The sequence below is a fragment of the Homarus americanus genome, unplaced genomic scaffold (assembly GCF_018991925.1).
Source record: "Homarus americanus isolate GMGI-L3 unplaced genomic scaffold, GMGI_Hamer_2.0 scaffold31037, whole genome shotgun sequence".
In the NCBI taxonomy this organism is placed as follows: domain Eukaryota; kingdom Metazoa; phylum Arthropoda; class Malacostraca; order Decapoda; family Nephropidae; genus Homarus; species Homarus americanus.
Genome location: NW_024722227.1, coordinates 8,439,121 through 8,462,065, shown reverse-complemented (window position 1 = coordinate 8,462,065; position 22,945 = coordinate 8,439,121). Strand labels below are relative to the sequence as shown.

Sequence of the window (22,945 nt, the reverse complement as noted above, 5' to 3'; positions counted from 1 at the left end):
CTTGGGCCAGCCATCCTCGATTTCGAGGGGCAACCATTATTATTATTATTATTATTATTATTATTATTATTATTATTATTATTATATGTGTGTATGTATACTGTATGTATATGATAGTCCGAGAAGACTTCCCGCCCGCTGAGTAACAGCATGGCGCCTGTGTTTTAGATGGCCACACTCCTATTATTATCGACGGCTCTGGGTGCCTGGGTTAATTAGAACATGGGGCAGTGGGTTCTTATATCTATTGTGGTTTAATGCTATTTTGTATTTTAAGTTGTGTTGTTGTTTATTGCTATTGTTACTATTACTATTAGTTTAACTATTTTATTATTATTAGTAGCAGTATTATTATTATTATTGTTCTTTTAATAATATTATTATTAATTTATTATTATTATTATTATTGTTATTATTGTTATTAGTGTTACTCCTTATTATTGTATATTATATAACAGTCCTGCATCACCACCCAGACGGCAGTGTTTGCCAACTAATATTGACCAATTTTTAGAGTAAACTTTTTTTCGCTGGAGGCGAGGGTGAAGGCGGTGATAAGAACATAAGAACATAAGAATGGAGGAAACTGCAGCGGGCCTATTGGCCCATACTGGGCAGTCCCGTTTACACCCAACCCCTATTGCTCATATGAGCATCCAACCTATGCTTGAAGCAATTCAGCGTATTCGAGTTAATGATGATATTTGGTAACTTGTTCCATTCATCCACTACTCTGTTTCCAAACCAGTGTTTACCTATTTCACGCCTAAATCTAAATTTGTCTAATTTAAACCATTGTTACGAGTTCGCTCCTGGTTGGTAATTTGAGTACCTTTAATGTCCCCTTTGTTTAGCCCCTTGTCTTCCACTTATACACCTCTATCAGTCGCCCTCGCTCTACGTCTCTCGAGGAGTGCAAATTAAGATGCTTTAACCTGTCTCTATACTCAAGGTTCCTAATGCCCGGGATTAGTCTTTGGTTATTCTCTGAATTCTTTCCAAGGATTCTATATCCATTCTGTAATACGGTGACCAGAACTGAACTGCGTAATCCAGGTGGTTCCCACAAGAGCAAGATACAGTTTTAGGATGACCTCGCTAGTCTTGTAACTAACACTCTTGTATGAACCCAAGTACTTTATTAGCCTTGTTACGAGCAAAAACACATTGTTTACTTGGCTTAAGGTTCCTACTTATCATTACTCCTAAATCTCTCTCGCAGTCGGATTTCTCTATGGCATCGTTGTTCATCTGGTATCTGGTTTCCCTGTTTACATCTCCTATGCTGAGTACTTTACATTTGTCGACATTGAATTTCATCTGCCATTTTTCAGACCATTCGAAAAATTTGTTTAGATCTTCTTGTAGTTTTGCCGAGTCCTCGTCAGATTTGATAACACGTCCTATTTTAGTGTCATCAGCAAATTTACTTATGTTGCTGTCTATGCCGATATCTATGTCGTTTATGTATATAATAAACAATAATGGTCCAAGTACTGAGCCTTGGGGAACTCCACTTGTGACGTTGCTCAATGGGACTTAGTGCCGTTAATGCTCACTCGCTGTTTCCTGTCCTGTAACCACGCTCATCCATTTAAGGATGTCACCTTTGATGCCATGAGCTTACCTTCTAATTAGTCTTCGTGGGGACTCTGTCGAAGGTTTGCTAAAGTCGAGATATACCACATCATAATTGTGCCTCGTCCACTGATTCGAAAACTGATGAAAGAATGTTAATAGATTAGTTAGGCAAGAACGTCCGCTTGTGAAGCCATGCTGGGAATCATTGATCAATCGGTGCTTCTCCAGGTGATTTCGAATAGAGTTTGAAATGATTGCTTCCAGTAATTTGCCTACTATTGATGTTAGACTGATTGCGGTAGTTAGAGGATAGTGATCTATCCCCTTCTTGAAAATCGGTATTACATTCGCTATCCTCCAGGATTCTGGTACTACACCTGTTTTTAGGACATGTTAAACAACTTTGCTAAGGGCATACTAAGCTCTTCCTTACATTCCTTTAATACTCTGGCAAATATCTCATCGGGACCAGGTGACTTATTAGGCTTTAGTTTTGTCTATTTGCTTACTAACATCGTTACTAGTCACTACTATCTCACTTAATTTGTTTTCTTCACTATCTCTGAATAGAGTCGGTGCCTCGGGTATCATGTTTAGATTTTCGGTGGTGAAAACTGTTGAAAAATATTTATTCAAATTATTGCTCATTTCTCCGTCGTTATCAGTGAGCTCGCCGGAGTCTGACCGTATTGGTCCAATCTTTTCTCGTGTTTTAGTTTGATACATTTGGTGATGGAGGAGGTGCAGCAGCAGTAGTGTTATGATGCAGCAGTAGTGTTGTGATGCAGCAGCAGCAGTGGTGTTATGATGTAGGTGCAGCAACAGTGTCGCGTTGGAGGTGCTGCAGTAAAATGGTGTTGCAGCAGCAGCAGTTGTGGTGGAGGCTGGTGGTGGTGGTGGTGGTGCAGTAGTAGTGTGGCGGCAGTCAGGCTGGTATCGTGTTCACCGTGGTCAAAATATCAACACGGTCACTTCCTATTTGCGCTATGTGGATCATCATATACTACAAGTGACCTCAGGTGGTCATCCCCTAAACCGCTGCTATTGACTTTTTTTTTATTAAAATGTCCTTCGTGTAAATTCAATCAGGTGAACACAGTACACTCTTGGACAGATCTTGTTTTGGACGGTCAGGAAATTGAGAAAAAACATTGCTGGTGTTTGTATAACTTAATTTACTGTCGAGACTTGGCCTAATATTGTGTATAATGGTTTTTTTTTATTGTTTCTTCATATAAATTTTCATGAAAAAATATCCATTTGTGATATCCCCATGCAGCGAGGTCAACACACACACACACACACACACACACACACACACACACAGATTCGCTTGTCTTGGTGTTTGGGCGTCTGTTTAAACTGTATCTACTATATTTAACTAATGCCCTTAAGAAGCTAGACGGGAAGGGCTGAGCAGAGTAGAGCAAGAATCCTAATTATTTAGTGGTGACGGCCTTGGTACCAGCGAGGAGATTCAAAAGTCATTTGGTGTTCGTTCACAAGGTCACAGACTCGGGCTACTATACTGCAATTAAATAAAACAAAAACTTAACTCCTGGGTATTTCTAGATTAAACTATTTATTCAGTTAATACTAAATTAAACTCCTTATTTCGATTCATCAAATGCTGAACAAAACTTTATTCCAATTCGTGTATAGTAAGTTAATCAATACTTCAGTTTATATTCTCATTGGGTTCCCGATTTCATAGATACGGTGTCAGTTTTGTTGTCACCGGAAGATTCGTGTTCTCACTCCAGCCTTCAGTACTCTACGGGAGATTCTGCGTCTTCATGTTTCTTGTTATATTGACACATAACCTCACCTGACCAGCTTATGGCGCCAAGGACGTGTCTACTTCACACCACCACCAGGAGAGTCGCCGGTGAGGAAGACATGTGATATTGTCCTTAAACCTAAGAGGAGGACCATAGTGACTTCTTATTCAGTATCGTTTAAGATTTTCATAAGACTTATCGGATATTGTGAAGATTGGACACCCCAACTTATTTCACCTGACAATTAAACTCCCTAAAGCTACCTGGGGGTTAGGTTAGGGTGTTTAATCATCAGGGTAAATGCGCTAGGGTGTCTTATGTTCAGGTGATCTGACTTGTCTGCTAGTGTTTCAGTGTAAGTTTTATGGTTAGTGGTGATAAAGCATTACGTTGTATATAAATACCTTTGGTGGGAGTGATGTAGTCCACCAAATATTGCTCATAACTTAAAAGGATAGTTTACCATCAAGATTCCTGAGTCCTAAAACCTGAATTTAGCAGAACAAGTCAGAAAGGGCAAATGTTTGATAACTCTCTCGTCAAAACGAAAAAAAAAGAATAATGTAGGGAGAATTTGCAATGGTGTGTAACAACAATGATTTTGTGACATGACAACACAGCCTCCTTCCTTGAGCAACTCCCAGTAGAGACCACAGTCTGGCCGCGGCCATCGGGGAGTGCAGACACAACACAGTGAAGGTCTCAGTGAACACCTTGTGGGCTCACACCTTAGGCCAGTTTTCCCAACTCGTCACGTTGGAAACACACTTGTAAACTGTGTACTATGTGATTGTACTAGACATTGTTATACACTTTACGGGTCACCGTGTTAACACCAGGTGGACAAGTTTTAAAGGTTCTGAAGGTTCTGATTTATGTACGAGGTGTTGATGTAGGAATATTGATGGAGGGAGGGCAGTGTGTAGTGGCGAGTCTCCAACCTTGCTCCACCCACCCCTGTTAGGTAACCTTACTCCACCCACCCCTGTTAGGTAACCTTACTCCACCCACCCCTGTTAGTAACCTACTCCACCCACCCCTGTTAGTAACCTTTCCACCCACCCCTGTTAGGTAACCCACCCACCCACCTGTTAGGTAACCTTACTCCACCCACCCCTGTTAGGTAACCTTACTCCACCCACCCCTGTTAGGTAACCTACTCCACCCACCCCTGTTAGGTAACCTACTCCACCCACCCCTGTTAGGTAACCTTACTCCACCCACCCCTGTTAGGTAACCTTACTCCACCCACCCCTGTTAGGTAACCTTACTCCACCCACCCCTGTTAGGTAACCTTACTCCACCCACCCCTGTTAGGTAACCTCCACTCCACCCACCCCTGTTAGGTAACCTTACTCCACCCACCCCTGTTAGGTAACCTTACTCCACCCACCCCAGTAACCTTACTCCACCCACCCTGTTAGGTAACCTTACTCCACCCACCCCTGTTAGGTAACCTACTCCACCCACCCCTGTTAGGTAACCTACTCCACCCACCCCTGTTAGGTAACCTTACTCCACCCACCCCTGTTAGGTAACCTTACTCCACCCACCCCTGTTAGGTAACCTTACTCCACCCACCCCTGTTAGGTAACCTACTCCACCCACCCCTGTTAGGGTAACCTTACTCCACCACCCCTGTTAGGTAACCTCTCCACCCACCCCTGTTAGGTAACCTACTCCACCCACCCCTGTTAGGTAACCTACTCCACCCACCCCTGTTGGGTAACCCTCTCCACCCACCCCTGGGTAACCTTGCTCCACCCACCCTGTTAGGTAACCTTACTCCACCCACCCCTGTTAGGTAACCTTACTCCAACCCCCCTGTTAGGTAACCTTTCCACCCACCCTGTTAGGTAACCTACTCCACCCACCCCTGTTAGGTAACCTTACTCCACCCACCCCTGTTAGGTAACCTTACTCCACCCACCCCTGTTAGGTAACCTTGCTCCACCCACCCCTGTTAGGTAACCTGCTCCACCCACCCCGTTAGGTAACCTTGCTCCACCCACCCCTGTTAGGTAACTCCTCCACCCACCCCTGTTAGGTAACCTGCTCCACCCACCCCTGTTAGGTTAACCTTGCTCCACCCACCCCTGTTAGGTAACCTTCTCCACCCACCCCTGTTAGTAACCTTGCTCCACCCACCCTGTTAGTAACCTTACCCACCTGTTAGGTAACCTTACTCCACCCACCCCTGTTAGGTAACCTTGCTCCACCCACCCCTGTTAGGTAACCTTGCTCCACCCACCCTGTTAGGTAACCTTGCCCACCCACCCCTGTTAGGTAACCTTCTCCACCCACCCCTGTTAGGTAACCTTGCTCCACCCACCCCTGTTAGGTAACCTTACTCCACCCACCCCTGTTAGGTAACCTTGCTCCACCCACCCTGTTAGGTAACCTTGCTCCACCCACCCCTGTTAGGTAACCTACTTCCACCCACTTTAGGTAACCTTACTCCACCCACCCCTGTTAGGTAACCTTGCTCCACCCACCCTGTTAGGTAACTCACCCACCCTGTTAGGTAACCTTGCTCCACCCACCCTGTTAGGTAACCATTCCACCCACCCCTGTTAGGTAACTCATTCACCCACCCTGTTAGGTAACCTTGCTCCACCCACCCCGTTAGGTAACCTATTTCACCCCTCTGTTAGGGTAACCTTGCTCCACCCACCCTGTTAGGTAACCTTATTTCACCCACCCCTGTTAGGGGGTAACCTTGCTCTGCCCACCCCTGTTAGGTAAACTACTCCACCCACCCCCTGTTAGTAACCTGCTCCACCCAATCTCTGTTAGGTAACCTTGCTCCACTCCACCCCCTGTTAGGTAACCTTGCTCCACCCACCCCTGTTAGGGTAACCTTGCTCCACCCACCCTGTTAGTAACCTTGTTCCACCCACCCCTGTTAGGTAACTTTACTCCACCCACCCCTGTTAGATACACCCTGTTCAATTCCACCCCCTGTTAGGTAACCTGTTCACCCACCCCTGTTAGTAACCTGTTCACCCACCCCTGTTAGGGTAACCTGCTCCACCCACCCCTGTTAGGTAACCTGCTCCACCCACCCCCCTGTAACTCCATTCCACCCACCCCCCTGTTAGGTAACCTTGCTCCACCCACCCTGTTAGGGTAACCTTACTCCACCCACCCCCAGCAAATTGCTCCACCCACCCCTGTTAGGGTAACCTTACTCCACCCACCCCTGTTAGGTAACCTTGCTCCACCCAATTTCTGCTAAACTTGCTCCACCCACCCCTGTTAGGTAACCTTGCTCCACCCACCCCTGTTAGGTAACCTTGCTCCACCCACCCCTGTTGTTAATACCTTGTCTCCTTTACACATAAACACATGGGATCTTTTATAGCATTAAACTGTTGATATACAAGTGGTGGTAGATAATTGTTTCAGTGTTATAGAACGGTACAGTCGTATAGAAGGTACATGGTGTAATTTTGCAGTTTACAGACAACAATACAGGGGTGATGGCGCAAAGTGCAGTGGAGTGTAGCGTTGTAATGGTGTAGCTGTATGGCACAATAGTGTGAGTGCGTGTGTGTACAGTATTGTGTATCAACGACCTCCTCCCACTGGGTTAACCGGTAGTGAGCCGAGAGTGTTGCGTGGGTGATGACCGCTGCTGACCTTGGTGTTGTGTGGCGTATGTGTATATATATATATATATATATATATATATATATATATATATATATATATATATATATATATATATATATATATATATATATGTATATATATACACATAAGAATGGAGGAAACTGCATCGGGCCTATTGGCCCATACTGGGCAGTCCCGTTTACACCCAATCCCTATTGCTCATATAAGCATCCAACCTATGTTTGAAGCAATTCAGCATATTCTAGTTAATGATGATATTTGGTAACTTGTTCCATTCATCCACTACTCTGTTAAAAAACCAGTGTTTACCTATTTCACGCCTAAATCTAAATTTGTCTAATTTAAAACCATTGTTACGAGTTCGCTCCTGGTTGGATAGTTTGAGTACCTTTGTAATGTCCCCTTTGTTTAGCCCTGCCTTCCACCTGTACACCTCTATCAGGTCGCCCCTCGCTCTACGTCTCTCGAGGGAGTGCAAATTAAGATGCTTTAACCTGTCTCTATACTCAAGGTTCCTAATGCCCGGGATTAGTCTTGTCATTCTCCTCTGAATTCTTTCCAAGGATTCTATATCCATTCTGTAATACGGTGACCAGAACTGAACTGTGTAATCCAGGTGTGGTCTCACAAGAGCAAGATAGGATTTATATATATATATATATATATATATATATATATATATATATATATATATATATATATATATATATATATATATATATATATATATATATATATATATATATATATATACTGTATATAAATTTTTCGTGCGTGCGTCTGTACATACGTGTATGTGTGTGTTTGATCCTCCACCCCATGGTTACTTTCATGAATTTATTGGTCTCTCTCTTTTAGTACAGCATTAGGTGTGTGTGTGTGTGTGTGATCATTACCTAAATTGCATTAAACTCCCCCACTCGCCACAAACCTCACCAACAACACTACTACTAACTTTACCACTGTCCTCATTCCCTCCATAACTATCAATTACACAACACCTTCGTTATTTACAACACCCAGTACCATAATCACTCCTGACAGCACATTAACTTCGCATAGTGTTGTGTGTAAGTCATGTCGAAGGTGGCAATCGCTGCGGTTTTGTCGACATTTTAGAGCGTCTTGATAGTAGTCTTATCCAAGTGGGTATATTAGCCACACTGAACCTTTGACCACAGAATCCACAGGAACTTGCTCTACCTGGGGTCGGGGGACCTTTACATTACACCATGGTCGGCGGTTCATGGAAACTGACTCATGACCCGAGAGAGGAAAACCAGAGTTCTTGTCTTAGTAACATGGACGGCTCGGATACCTAACCTTACCTGATCTAACCTAACCTAACCCACCCTTACCAGATCTAACCTAACCTAACCTGATCTAACCTAACCTTACCTGATCTAACCTAAAGTAACGTTAATAGACTAATAATCAAACCAAACCTAACGCTAATCTCACCTAACGCTACTCTCACCCTAACCTAACCTAACCCAACCCTAACCTAATCCATCCTTATATCGATAAACACACGCAGGTTACAGCAACATGTCATATAGCGCCAACAGAAGAAGGGGTAAACATTTATTTCTGTAGAGGGCGACGGCGAAAATCAACGCTCAGACATTGACGGCGGGGTTTTTCATGAGGCTGCTGAGAATATTGTAAGACCCAAGAGATAATAATGGGGACTTCAAGACACAGAATTTATATTAGTTGAATACCACAACACTGTAACAACTGCCTCAACTAAACACATATGCACTAAAGAATGGTAATGATATACTGAAGAATGGTAATGATATACTGAAGAATGGTAATGGTATACTGAAGAATGGTATACTGGATACTTTTATACACTATATCCTAAATTCTTACACTGTGTACGATCAAGTAATCTCTCGAGGCTGTTCACAATTCATAGCAACACACAGTCTTAATAGTAACAATATCTGAGAGCGTCTAAATGTGTTCACACTGTACACTTGAACGACAGACGCGAGATTTAACCTACAATATACTGTACTACATCATGGCACTTACATCGGTAGTATTTGGAAGTCTGATCTATAACCTGACCAGGGAAACAACATACCCTGGTGGAGCGATAAACCCGACATATTGGGACTAAATGTTACCAGTAAAGTGTAAGAGGATGATAAGTATACAGTACAGTGAGGGAACAGTTTTACCACCACCGCCTGAGACTCACCACTAAGTAGGACTCCATCAGTACATATGCTACACCCTGCCTTCTCCCCCGTCTTGAGTGTGGTAGCGTAGGTGAACGAAACGGTTGTGTACTGTGATGTAAATGAACGTGAGATGTACCATGACACGAGTGTATAGGTGAACCGTGAGGTGTTTTATGTGTATTAAGGTGTAAGTGTATTGTATATGGATATAGATGGGCGTATGATAAGTGTACCTACCATTCTTTATCAAAGATGAGTGAGAACTGAACGGTTGGGTTGTCTAGTTAGGGTTGTGTCGTCAACATATTGAGTTGTGTAGTGGATGGTGGTAGTTTTGGTCGTTAGTGGTAGTTGTTATATGTTGGTTCATGGTGGTAGTCCATTTGTGGTTGTGGTTTGTGAAGGTAATCCATGTGTGGTGGTGAAGGTAATCCTTGTGTGGTGGTGATGGTAATCCTTGTGGGGGGGAGAGGGTAATCCTTGTGTGGTGGTGAAGGTAATCCTTGTGGGGGGAGAGGGTGTGGTGGGTGATGGTAATCCTTGTGGGGGGAGGGAACCTTGTGTGTGGTGTGGGGGGAGAGGGTAATCCTGTGTGGTGTGATGGTAATCCTGTGGGGGAGAGGGTAATCCTGTGTGGTGGTGATGGTAATCCTTGTGGGGAGAGGTAATCCTGTGTGGTGGTGGGGGGGAGAGGCAATCCTGTGTGGTGGTGATGGTAATCCTTGTTGAGAGTAATCCTTGTGGTGGTGATGGTAATCCTTGTGGGGGAGAGGGTAATCCCTTGTGGGGGAGAGGGTAATCCTTGTCCATTGTGTGGTGGTGATGGTAATCCTTGTGGGGGGAGAGGGTAATCCTTGTGTGGTGGTGAAGGTAATCCTTGTGGGGGGGAGAGGGTAATCCTTGTGTGGTGGTGAAGGTAATCCTTGTGTGGTGGTGATGGTATCAGAGTACTAAGTGACTTTGACATCCTCAGCGAAAACTAGATGACAGTGTCCAGGGAGACGAGGTACATGTACTACCTCAAGACGTGTACTGAAGGGAGAGAAAACAATATTTGATTTATGTACAGTTATGTAGTGGTCCAGCTGGTGTTAACACTCACAGGTGTGGTCCAACAGGTGTTAACAATCACGGGTGTGGTCCAACAGGTGTTAACAATCACGGGTGTGGTCCAACAGACGTTAACAATCACAGGTGTGGTCCAACAGGTGTTAACAATCACAGATGTGGTCCAGCAGGTGTTAACAATCACAGGTGTGGTCCAACAGGCGTTAACAATCACAGGTGTGATCTAGCAGGTGTCAGAGAGCATCAAGACAAGCGGACAGTTGTCATGGAAGAAGACGTAATTTTCACCATCATCAAGATCCTCATTGCCGGCCTCTCTACACAGGTGAAGCACTACTAGTAATTGTTAATGCACCTCATCATTGTATTTTATTAATATTTAACCGATGACCCTACTTTCGTGTTCTTCTGTTGTCGACCACCACTCCTTCGCTACAACAGCTAAAGAAGCATGGCACTTACAGGAAGATGCATGACACTAGTCAGAGGAGGCCTGGCACTAGTAAAGGAGGCGCGGCACTAGTAAGAGGAGGCTTGACACGAGTAGAAGGCGTGCCACTAGGCGGAGGAGGCGCGGCACCAGGAAGACGTGGCTCAGGGTCCCAGCTGTCAAGGTCAACAGGTTTATGGACCCAGCTGAGTACTACAACTAGCCTGTACGTGACTCCCCTTGTCCTTGATGACCGCCTGTACGTGGTCGTTCTCTATAACCAATAATACAGGCGTCGTCGCGGTGTCTAGACTCGCGAGCCACTGACCTTTGACCTGACCCTCACTCACCTACACCCATTTATCACCCTGTTAATCTCTCTTTCAGGTAAAAAAAGACTGTACTAAAAGAACCTTGGAGAATTTCAACCCCGACGTGTGGTTAGCTGCGGGGAAGTTTGTGGTGATTTACAATTGTCACACTATTGTCTCAGCCGTGTGGTGGGCTGAGTGTGGCCGATGTGTGGTGGGCTGAGTGTGGCAGAGATGTGGTAAGCTGAATATAGCCAATGTGTGGTTGACATTACAGGGTGTAGCCTTGTAATACGCGTTTCCTCACATCATGGGTTGTTGCGGTACACCTTCACTTATGTTTACGTCTGTTAGCGTGACCGTGCACACCTAACCACCGGAGATAAAATATTACCCAATCCTCCCTCTTTTTGTCTTTGTTACTTTAGGTAATTTTATATCCTTTTAGGGAGATAATTTTAAGAGGTGTTTATGTTTAATCTATTTCACTATACCTTCACTACATACTTAAGAGGGTGTCTCAGGAAAGTCTCCGCCAAGAGTGTTTGGGAGAATGTGTTCAAAACTGTTCATAATTTTATCTTCCTCCTCCTTACTTTCTACAGTTTTTAAGTTCATTGGGATTACATGAAGATTACCCCCACACACACATATACACCGCCTATTTCGCCTGATGATTATACACTAACGCTACCTCTGGGAAGTAGGGTATAGGGTAGGTTAGGTTGTTTACTCATCAGGTGAAATAAACTGGGGTGCCTAATCTTCACGTGATCCAGTTCATCAAACAGAGGAAGAAATTGAAACTCCTCGAAACACTCTATTGTATTTAGGTTTGGTGATAATTAATCAGAGGGAGCTGAAAGGGTCAGTGTGTTGAGCGCTTCTTGATATGTGGAGTGGGAAGGGGAGAGAATAATCTCGCATGCCCTCTTCTGCACTTATTTTTAGTTTGTTTTCGTTGTGTGGCATTTAGGGAGGAAGACCAGGCAGGGGAGGCATAGATGAGCTAGGGAAGTATGAATGTTGAGTAAACACTGAGGAGCTCGGGCGCTGGAAACTCTGAGGGACTCGAGTCGGTGGAGGAGGTGGAGACGGAAACTGGAGGTTTTGACGACTGTACTGACGTGTGTTTTTTAATTCAGTTTGTTATCTATAGTGACGCCGAGGAGCTGGGTGGAATCCACAACCTGGAGTGTGTTGGGGCCGAAAGTATTGAAGGAGGTGGGACATGATCGGAGGAAAGGTCGATGGGCAAAAGTAAGTGTGTGTGTGTGTGTGTGTGTGTGTGTGTGTGTGTGTGTGTGTGTGTGTGTGTGTGTGTGTGTGTGTGTTTGTGTGTGTGTTTGTGTGTGTGTGTGTGTGTGTGTGTGTGTGCGCGCGCGCCTTGTAAAAACTCTAACCTTAGTTCGGAGAAACTTAATAAAACCCTAAAAAAAAAAAAGATACCAAACATTCGGATCTTTTTAACCCCTTATAAAATGACAAAAAATGCACAAACCTTACTTCTTTCAACAATAATTGTGTAGGTCCAATAGGAAGAAATACCTCTGTTGTACATATTCAAAGGTGTAAACATGACCGAACTGCAGCTCAGGATATACGCTATTGAGGGTATTGACCTTTGGCTCCACATCTTAAAAGGAGCCAAAGTAAAGGAAGTTAAAAAAAGGTGCCTGAATGTATTAAACCAAGGGACAAGTCTGCTAATTTTCAAGTTAATTGGCCGAGAATTGTGAGGCGATTAATTGTTTATAATGAACAGAACTTACAATAGTTTACCCTCCTGAGCTGCCATAGAAACAGGTCTCCGCCACACCTTCGATTATGAGAAACTAAATCAATAATCCTAGAACGTCGAAATTCACAAGAACATTTCTTCTTGCTGAGGATGTGACGATGCCTGTTTCACCGAGACTAAGGCCTCATATTAATGATAAAGATGGCTTCGATAGTGCACTAGGACTGTGTCTTATTCGTATCTAGTGATGAGAGAAAGAAACGAAGATTAATGTAGGAAAAATACTTGTGGCACCCATAGTTTGCAGGTCTGATACACAAAAAAAGGAAGAAAGGGACTGACGTAAGCAACCACTACTTTAAAATTTTATTAAAAATACCGACTCCTCCATCAAACTCCCGACACCTCTTGAGCTACTGTGACGTCATAGAGGCAGTAACGTGGGAGTGGCGAGCAACACAACGCTAATATGTTCAGTATTTATAAGTCCAAGTTCCAGTCTCTAACAATTAACATAATAAAACAACAAAAATACTGTTGATAACTCATAATGGCTAAATTGTTAATTTTCGTGTGTTGTAAGAGTTGTAAAATTAGACATGTGAGAGCCTCGGAGTATAGTTAACATGGGGGCTCAGTATTGCTCAGCTGCCAGTGTGTGTGCGTGTGTGTGTAATAATAATAATAATAATAATAATTAACGGTTTATTGAAAAAGTTCTGCAGCCCGAAGGCTGAAAATATACATTGGACATAAATGACTTATTACATACATTGGTGGTTTAACAAAAGCCTTCATTAGAGAAAGGTAAAGGAACATACAGTGAACATACAGATTAATGTAGGTGTTGAACAGCAAACACGTAGTGTAGTAACTCTCTCCCAGATGGTGTAAGGAGGGACCTCACGTGGTGTAGTAGTTCCCTCACAGATGGTGTTATGGGGGGCCTCACGTGGTGTAGTAATTCCCTCACAGATGGTGTTATGAGGGGCCTCACGTGGTGTAGCAATTCCCTCACGATGGTGTTATGCGGGGCCTCACGTGGTGTAGTAATTCCCTCACAGATGGTGTTATGAGGGGCCTCACGTGGTGTAGTAATTCCCTCACAGATGGTGTTATGAGGGGCCTCACGTGGTGTAGTAATTCCCTCACAGATGATGTTATGAGGGGCCTCACGTGGTGTAGTAATTCCCTCACAGATGGTGTTATGAGGGGCCTCACGTGGTGTAGTAATTCCCTCACAGATGATGTTATGAGGGGCCTCACGTGGTGTAGTAGTTCCCTCACAGACGGTGTTCTATGAGTGAGGTGTGGTCCCAGGCCTTCCTATCGTAGACGGATTAACACATCGCTGTTGTTGGGTCGGGCCGTTATCGCTGAGTACCTGGGACCTCACTGTGTGAAGGTCAACTTGGGTACCACTGCCACTGCTGAGTTGTTCTCACTGACTCAAGCACTGTTCACCACCGTTCACCTCTGTTTAACACTGGTTCCATTCCTTTCCTAAATGAAATAGCAACTTCTAGCGTGAACTTGTTGATATTCCGGTGGGGAGGAGGGTTCAGGGGAGGGAGCTGGTATGGGCCAACTTAACAGTTGACCTGGCAGCTCCGAGAGGAGCGCCAGGCACGTCTTGACCCTTCGGTGGTCAAGTGTGTGTGTGTGTGTGTGATGAATGGATATTTATTGACAAGTGTGTGTGTGTGTGTGTGTGTGTGTGTGTGTGTGTGTGTGTGTGTGATAATAATAATAATAATAATAATAATAATAATAAACGGTTTATTAATAGAGTTGCAGGCGGTGGCTGAAAATATAGACACATTAGATTTAGACATAATGATATAATATGCATTGAATACATTTACAAGGCTGTACAGTACATAAATCAGGAGTTGTTTATCATTTTAACAATAGATGGGATGGTGCTGTTCTTATATCTATCGGTGCGGGCTGTTATGGGCTGAATTTTGTTGTAGTGGCGGACTGCGCGAGTTGGGTGGTGGGCTACAGGTGGCAGTAGATGGCGAGGGTGGTGCAGTACTGCAGTAGTCCACTGCCAAACCTTTCCAGTGCTTGGTGGTGGAGGTCACTGAGGGATGGCATTTCCAGGGTGGAGAGAGCGTTGGTGCAGCCGGAGTATTCTGCTCCGAGCATGATTCTGCAGGCCCTTTTCTGTACCTTCTCTAGCTGACGTTGTTGGGTGGAGTTGAGAGAAGACGACCAGGCTGTGTGTGTGTGTGTGTGTGTGTGTGTAAAGTTTGTATATTTAAATTATATTTTACTGTTTAATTCCTGTTTAAATTCATGTTGTATGAAATTATTAAAACAAAAATTTTCCCTGATGTAAAGTATTGAAGTGGTTCTTTGATGACGTCACGCTAGGAGCTGAGCGCTAGTTCTTTCACCAGGTTTTACTCTAAAACTTTACTTTTATTTTCCAGATTTTTTATATATTTTATATGTGTTAGATACCAACAGTAACACTGAAAAAATATATATTAGGGCTGAGGTTAACCTTTAAGTATATGAATGCTTTACCTCAATACAAATGTTCTTTAGCAGTACGAAATGTGAGGCTGTTAACACTTTCCTGGATACTGTCGATAAAGAGAAAGATCTTGGCGTTGTTATAGATCAGTCGCTGAAGGTGACGCAACAAGTGAGGAAAGCAAACCGATTTAGGAATTATAAAGGACAATGCCCCATCAACTATATAAATCTCAAGTTGGTCCCAGTCTGGATTACTGTTTATAGGTATGGGAACCCTACCTACAGAAAGACCTAACATCCCTAGAAATGGTGCAACACAGCGACTAAGATGATTCCAGAACTATGTCATCTCGATTATCCATCCCTCCAGACAAGGCACAATAGGGCAGATTTCATTGAAACATTTAAAATCCCGAAAGGGATAGAAAACGTGAACCCGGGACATTTCTTGGTGATGACAAGCACCACCAGCACGAGAGAACATAACTATCAGCTCGCCAAGTTATTATGCAGAACGGTAAGGAAATACTTCTTCACACAGCCTGGTAGACCTATAGAACGGTCTACCAGTCCAAGCTGTGGAGTCCAGAACAGTAGTGGGTTTCAACACCGCCCTTGACAATATTGTCAAGAACAATGGACGAATCTTACACAGGCCAATGACCTCCCTCTGCATGGCCACACCTCTTGTCGGTAGACAAGGTATGTACAGTAGGTGTATATACCGAGTTAATAAACATATTTTTGTTGCATAAAATGAATCTACGATAATTTTCAATGGTTGTTAGTTATGAAAACATTATTGATAAAAGTAAGTGTTTGGGACGGTTTATATTGCTGGGTTTTCAAAGAGCCGTACCCGTAAAAAAGTTAATTAATTAACTAATTAATTTTTCACGTGATAAAAGAAGCCAGTGTGTTAGCATTAATTTATGAGTCTACGCCTACCTCATGCCTAATAGTAATTAAATATATTCATGATAGCACAGGTGCCTCATGCTCGGTGGTGCTGACTTAGGCAACAGTTTTTTGTTTTTGCTAAACTCTGTTAATAATTAATAAGGAAATGTTGCCATATGGTTATAACTCTCTCTCATAGCTCGTTCTGATGATGAAGTTATAGTTGGAAGTCCTTGATAGCTCTCCTATAATCGTGGTGATCAGTGTGGAGTGATGTGGTCAGGATGATATGGATGATTGGAATGTTTTTTGCAACCTCTCACGCACTCTATCTCTCTCTCTCTCCCGCAGGCGGCGTGATGCTGTGTGATGCGGGTGAGAGGCGGTGGACGGCTGGGGCTCGCCCTGCTCTCCCTCACCACTCTCACTCTCCTGCTGCTCCAACACTGTCGCCTCTCCCTTCACCTGCACGGTCAGTACCTGTCTCTCTCCCTCACCACCGACACTCCCTCACCACCCACTTTCTCCCTCCCAACCCACCTGACCACTCACTCTCCCACACCACTCGCAATTCATTGGTATTTTCTTATTCACTTGCCACCTTCTCTATATACCAACTCCATAGCTCAGTGGCAGGACATCCATCCCTCTCGCAAGCCAGTGGTCCCAGGTTCGATTCCCGGCCACAGAGGACTACTGGTGTTCACCCTTGTCCACCTACCCACGAGTACTCAGTGTTGACAGGAGTCTTCTGGCCGGTGTAGTTGCTGATGAATAAGTAAATATTTATTATTGATTGCGATCCTGATGTTAATGACTCACGTCACTGACAGATCAACTTTCAGCTTCACGTCTCTACTCTCCTACGTGAAAAATATTTCATTAATCCGCCGCCACAAGTCTTTCATTAATCACTGTGATATTTATCTTTCTCGATCTTATTAATGTATGACCTTCAGCGAAAGTTTGTTTCTCAGAGGGCGCGAGACTAAATAGGTCAGGGGAGAACTGTGGTGACTATTTAAAAAGGTCAGCTGTGTCTTGATGGAGTTAGTCGTGTGTGTGAGACAACTTGTGTACATCATGTTAGTGGGTTAGGAATTGATGTTATTGTTGATGACAAACAAATGTGATTTATTCATAAAATGAACATTTAGGATCCCTTCAAGGGGTGAAAATAAAACTGCATCACAGAGGCCTGACGATCTACAGGGGGCAGTGTGGATACAGCACACTGTATACTAAGCTTTCAGCACAAATAGGTAATGCGATCAATGCTACACTCGACCGCCTTCACCTCTCCAATCGCTAAGTTAGGTATAGCTAAAGACAAAAGTCATGTCTTCGTTTTGTCCGATGATCACGGTACATCTAATGAACCGCACTGAAAGCCAGGCCACAACAACATCCAGGCAGTTGGCAACCTGAATCCAGCTGTTCCATGATACGAGGAAGCGCGCGCCGAATGGTTAGCCATTCACGAGATGTTTCCACCAATTTTCTGGACACGACTTTTATCTTTATACCTCTTCATTGCTGGGAGTACCAAAGGTGCCCTGGCCGCGAACCAACAACCCTTAAGACAGGAAGCAAGTCTCAGAGAACCACAGACCCTGAACTATCCTGTGTTAACTTTTTATCCACAAGGTTCCTCACTATCCGGACACCTGGAAACGATACCGGGCAGAGTGAGTTATCGTTGTCTGTCGAGAATAAAGAGTGAACTTGTAAGAATTGACAGAGAATCGAAGAAAACAAATACTCTCCCGTGAACTTTTGGTCAGATTGACTGCAACACACCTGTATATTATGTCTGCTGACTTGTGTTGAATAAAGTAACTGTGACGTAAATGCTGGATATCACCAGTCTCCGGGGATAAGTGAGCGACCTGACCTTTATAGTTTTGACTATGTTGGACACTGAACACTCCTCCGGTTGTTTAACACTTTCAGACATAACTGTGTCAAAGAATCCCGAAAGACATGGAATTTGAAATAGCCTTAGTGTTAGAACCCTGTGCTTATTATTATTATCATCCTTAATGTTGTTATTATTATCCATGTTAGGTGTTCTCGGGTCTGTAGCTCTAGTAGTTTTCTGTAATGTTAGCTTCAATATCTTGATTAAGACAGTGACCTCTGTTGGAGCGGCCATCAGCTAAATCCAGATAGATACAAGTAACAGTGGTGATCATCGACGTGCGTGTATGCCTCTGTTAATTCTTCCTCTAAGTTGAGCATTGTGAGTGGCAGCACCTGTGTTAAAGAGACCTTCCTGGACGATCTCATTTAATAGGTGGCCTCACAGTCACATTGGCGTCACGTCCACATGGTCATTTTCATTTTCAGATAAAATAGCACCGTAAAAACTTTCAAAGGTCATCCCGTGGCCTCACATCGATTCGGTCAACCTTCTGAATTATTACTTGGTCCATTTTGCTGGAACTGCTCCACTGGACCGTAAATACCTAAAACCTGTCCTAGTTAAATGTACTTTACAAGACATACAGACTGCTTGACATATCTTCCGAATGCAATATGAAGTGGAGAAAATTTTCTAGTAAAATGTGCAGAATTAATATATCTTGTCAAGGTTGATGGGAAGCTAAACAACTTGTACTCAGTATATTGAAAGAGTGTATGTAGTTCACACCTGTTGATGGACTCAGGGGGGGATTACTAAATTTCTGGAAAGTTACCTTAATCACCAGGATCTTGATTATCAAAGGTTCGTGTGGTAGATATTCCTGGTAAGTGATCATATAAGAATGCGGCCACCGTGACAGTGAACGTGTGCAGTGAAGGTCGATTCTCTGAGATTTTTATACCCCATATTTCTACTTAAACTATTTAACCAGTTAGTTTTATTCTTTTGCCGTGTTTTACGAGAGATTGTTATCGCGAGGTGTGGCGTCAGCGGTAACAGTGTGGTGGTAGAGTTGGATATGATCTTTGAGACGCACCCTCGCTCTAAACTCTAAAGTCACATTAACTATATGAAGAAAAAAGACGTTAAACAAACACACTAGAGACTGTTGACCTCTCACTGCCAGTCATTAGGGTGACGTACAGTACTTCCTCCCTTGACCTTAGTTGCTCTTACTGTCATCACTAACCCTTTTCATCAATACTGATCAACATCCAGGTTCTTGGAGGGAATGATCACTAGGTGTTCTTAGTACTTAATTATTCACACGTAGACAGACCACAGTACCTTCACCCCTCTCCTCACCCTTCGCAAGGTCAGGAATATTAAGTGGGGGATCATGCATTGCACCACACCACACCTTACAAGAGGGGTGCACTGGGTACCTTCACACCTCCCCCCAGCAGCGCCCCGTGTCATGATGCTGCTACCACCGGTGAGGCGTGGCAGTGACTTCATCTGACCTTCAATTTATTCCTAACTTGTTTATCATCAGCTTTTGGCTGACTTGCGAGTCAATGAAACCTGTCCTGAAATATTTTAGAACCAAAATTGATCCTCAGATTTAAGGTCGGGCCAACTTATATGAATTACATACTGTGGTATATTTGGTCTTTTCTTGAAGGTAACGTTGTGTGCGTGCGTGCAACTGTTCATCTCACAGGCTGGGTCTTGGTGCCTCTTTGTGACCCAAGTTGGCGTGTCAGTAAAGTGATACTTGTCTATGGTCCGTTCTCTCTCTCTCTCTCTCTCTCCCCCTCAGTCGTAGTACATTTTTCTTTCCTCTCTCTTTCGGTTGCCTCAATCCAGTGCACCGTCTGCAGTTAGAGGTAGAAGTTTAAACGTACAAATCATTAAGAGTGCATATCAGAGTTAGCGAAGGTGGTGTTGTAGCTCTGACGAAGTAAAAGTCTCGTCCCGGGCCTTTCCCTGTTTATATAACTTGACACCCCGTCAGTAGAGAAGGTCACCTGCCACCTCCGTACAGCTTCACCTTCACTTGTTGCTCTCTAAGTTCCCGTGTGAATTAATCTAGCCATTCCTCAACACACCACCTCCACCATTAAGCTTTAGCACGACTCCCAAAAGCCACATCATAGCTCGCAACGCATTTCACAGTGGTAACACTATTAGCCTGAGACCCTGGGTGATGTTCTATCCCACACAATAATTTTGACATAAGAATTATTACAGCTGTTGTAAGCCACCGTCACCACAACCTCACAAACCACAGGAGTCGATAGTCATTTTCTGGGATGACAATCGAGAGACCCGGTTGAGTATTATATATATATATATATATATATATATATATATATATATATATATATATATATATATATATATATATATATATATATATATATATATATATATAACTAAAAGAAAAAAATATTTTTTAAAACAAAATAAAATATCATTTAAGGGTGATGTTTACTCCTACTTCCTGGTCTTACAATGCTAAACACTTCAGTTCTCTGCCACTACCTCGTGCTAATTTTTTTACATAAAAATTGGTGGAATGTGTGGAGGTGTTACTACTTCAGCGGGTGGGAAAGGAGGAAATGAATTGGTTTAAGGAAGCGGCTAACGAGCCGATCAGCGGTGAAGAGGATAAAAAAAAGAAAACTAACAGAGTGGAGAGAAAATATATACTTATTTAAAATGGACGGTGGTACAGTACCTAGCTTAGACTTCCTACCGATGCTGTTACAAATATAACGTCTCGTCCATCTCTCTCTCCTCCAGGATATATAACAAACATGCTGGTGAGGCCTCACACAGGGAGTAAACGTGGAGAAACTCAAACAAAAGAGCTCTATTTTACATTAGCTTAAGATGTCTAGCCCTGGGGAGAGTTGAGGTGCAGGGTCGCTTGGAGTTAGTGTTGTGTTGATGGCAAGTTTCACTTACATAACCGCTAAATTATTTAATTCATTCTTCAGACGACTCAACTTTACCCGCCCTAACTTAAATTTTACGAGTCAAGGATGAATTTGTTGAGGTTTGCTAAGTGTCGTCATATTTACAAAATTAAATAAATGTGTAAACGGCGTTTCCCCTCATAGTGCATGTCGTACATGCCAATGTTTACCTGTCTAAACTGGTTCAAATATTTGTTGTTGTTTTTTGTTTTGTTTTTTAAAAAAAAAGACCAAATGTTTTCTTCAGTTCATCATGCGTACTTTTTTATTGGAAGGAATTCAGGTTTAAATAATTTGGTGCAATTATCGTAGGTAGTAGATAGCTACCAAACAGGGAGGTACTAATGCCTGGGAAGATATTGTACAGTAAGCATAATGTGTTGTCTAATGGTAGACCCTGCTGCCATATGGCATCACAAAAATTGTGACCAAGTCCCAGGCTGCTTATCTAACTTTCTGCCTCATTTTCACACAATTGCAGGGTCTCAATTGTTTCTCTGACAACACAACACACATACTGTATATTGTTTCTCACTCTTGCTCTTTTTTTTATTATTATTTATGGTCCTTTATTATTAAGTATTATTATTACAGTATTGTTGTTATTCTTATATTGGATTTTTATTTAATATTTGTTTATACTTTGTATTATTTTTTTATTAATTATTATTATACTTATTATATTTTTGCCCCCCCCTCCGGCCCTGGTGTGGGTCATTGACCTGTGCCCTGGTGGGCTAATCCCCTTAAAAAAACAGTTCATGAAGCGTTTACCAAAGTGGCCAGTCATCACCCACACTGATCACTTATTGCCAGCGCCGGATTAACCAAGAGGCACTTGAAGCACTGGCCTCGGGCCCCCCCGACTCTAAGGGGCCCCCAAATCCAAACATTCTTGAAGTTGAAGCATATAAAACATGAACTTCGTTCAACGATGCCCTAGCAACGTCTCAATTTTCTGTCTCTTACGAACATTGAATGTGTTATTTTGCAGAAGCTTAATATTGATGAAATCATTGAGTATTTGGGTATATTTTGTTCTTGCTATATATATATATATATAAACCTTGAGGGTAGGGGGCCCCAAGTTGATTCGTGCCTCAGGCCCCTATTAAGCTTAAACCAGCCCTGCTTATTGCACCACATTTGTTTGCCTTCGCCCACACTGTTGACTTGTTGTACCCCAGTTATCAGTCATCACCCACCCTGATGAACTTATTGCACCACAGTTGTCAGTCATCACCCACGCAGACTCTCCCGGGTCATTCAAGATGACCCGTGAGGCTTGAATATTGTTGAATCACCTTGGCCGACACCTTAAAATTTATCAGTCCTGGACCAAGAGATTAAAACAGTATTACAGTCTAATAATGATGTAACGTATTATTCAGTAACTATAACATGTAATCATAAGTTGCTGTTAATTTCACCACTGACCTGACTTATTGGAGTACCTATAAATTCAGTAGGTTTTAGCTTGAAAATGGGCTAATCTATGTCAATGTGTCGAGTATCTCTCTTTGATAGACCCAGAGGCAGTCAGTAATGCACCAGCCAAAGAGAATATAGAAACATCAGTGTCACACCACAACGTATTCATCAAGTGTACAACACACACACACTGCAGTACACACACAGTAGGGAGTGTAACCAGGGCCACACCCTGAATTTTAACAACAGTCAGGGCTCGGTAAGTAAATTTTTCCCCCCGAATTCTCTTTCAGCTCTAGAAAGTCTTGAGTGAAAAATCAAGAAGGCTGGTGCACAAAGAGAAGGACGCGGCCCCTTGATCCTGGAGGTAACGACATTGAATATTCCTCAGACATTCCCGGACAAGTAGTAACTCTTGAGTGATATTCATCAAGCACTATTGGACTGATAAATCCTGGGCACTCCACTGCCTTAAATCAAATGTTTGAATGCTTAAATGAACAGGTAACTCTTTTTACTTTTATCCTCTT

At 43.1% G+C, this 22,945-nt stretch overlaps 1 protein-coding gene across 1 annotated transcript in view; it reads left to right on the top strand.

Annotated features, from left to right (window-relative positions):
* The first annotated feature begins 10,363 nt into the window (after positions 1–10,363).
* Positions 10,364–22,945, top strand: part of LOC121862361 (chondroitin sulfate N-acetylgalactosaminyltransferase 1-like) — an 89,835-nt gene continuing 77,253 nt past the window's right edge. Inside the window, exons 1-2 of the mRNA XM_042360600.1 lie at positions 10,364–10,586; positions 16,485–16,605. Coding sequence (XP_042216534.1) covers positions 16,503–16,605 — 103 coding nt within the window. The 5' untranslated portion in view covers positions 10,364–10,586; positions 16,485–16,502. The remainder of the gene's footprint in view (positions 10,587–16,484; positions 16,606–22,945) is intronic.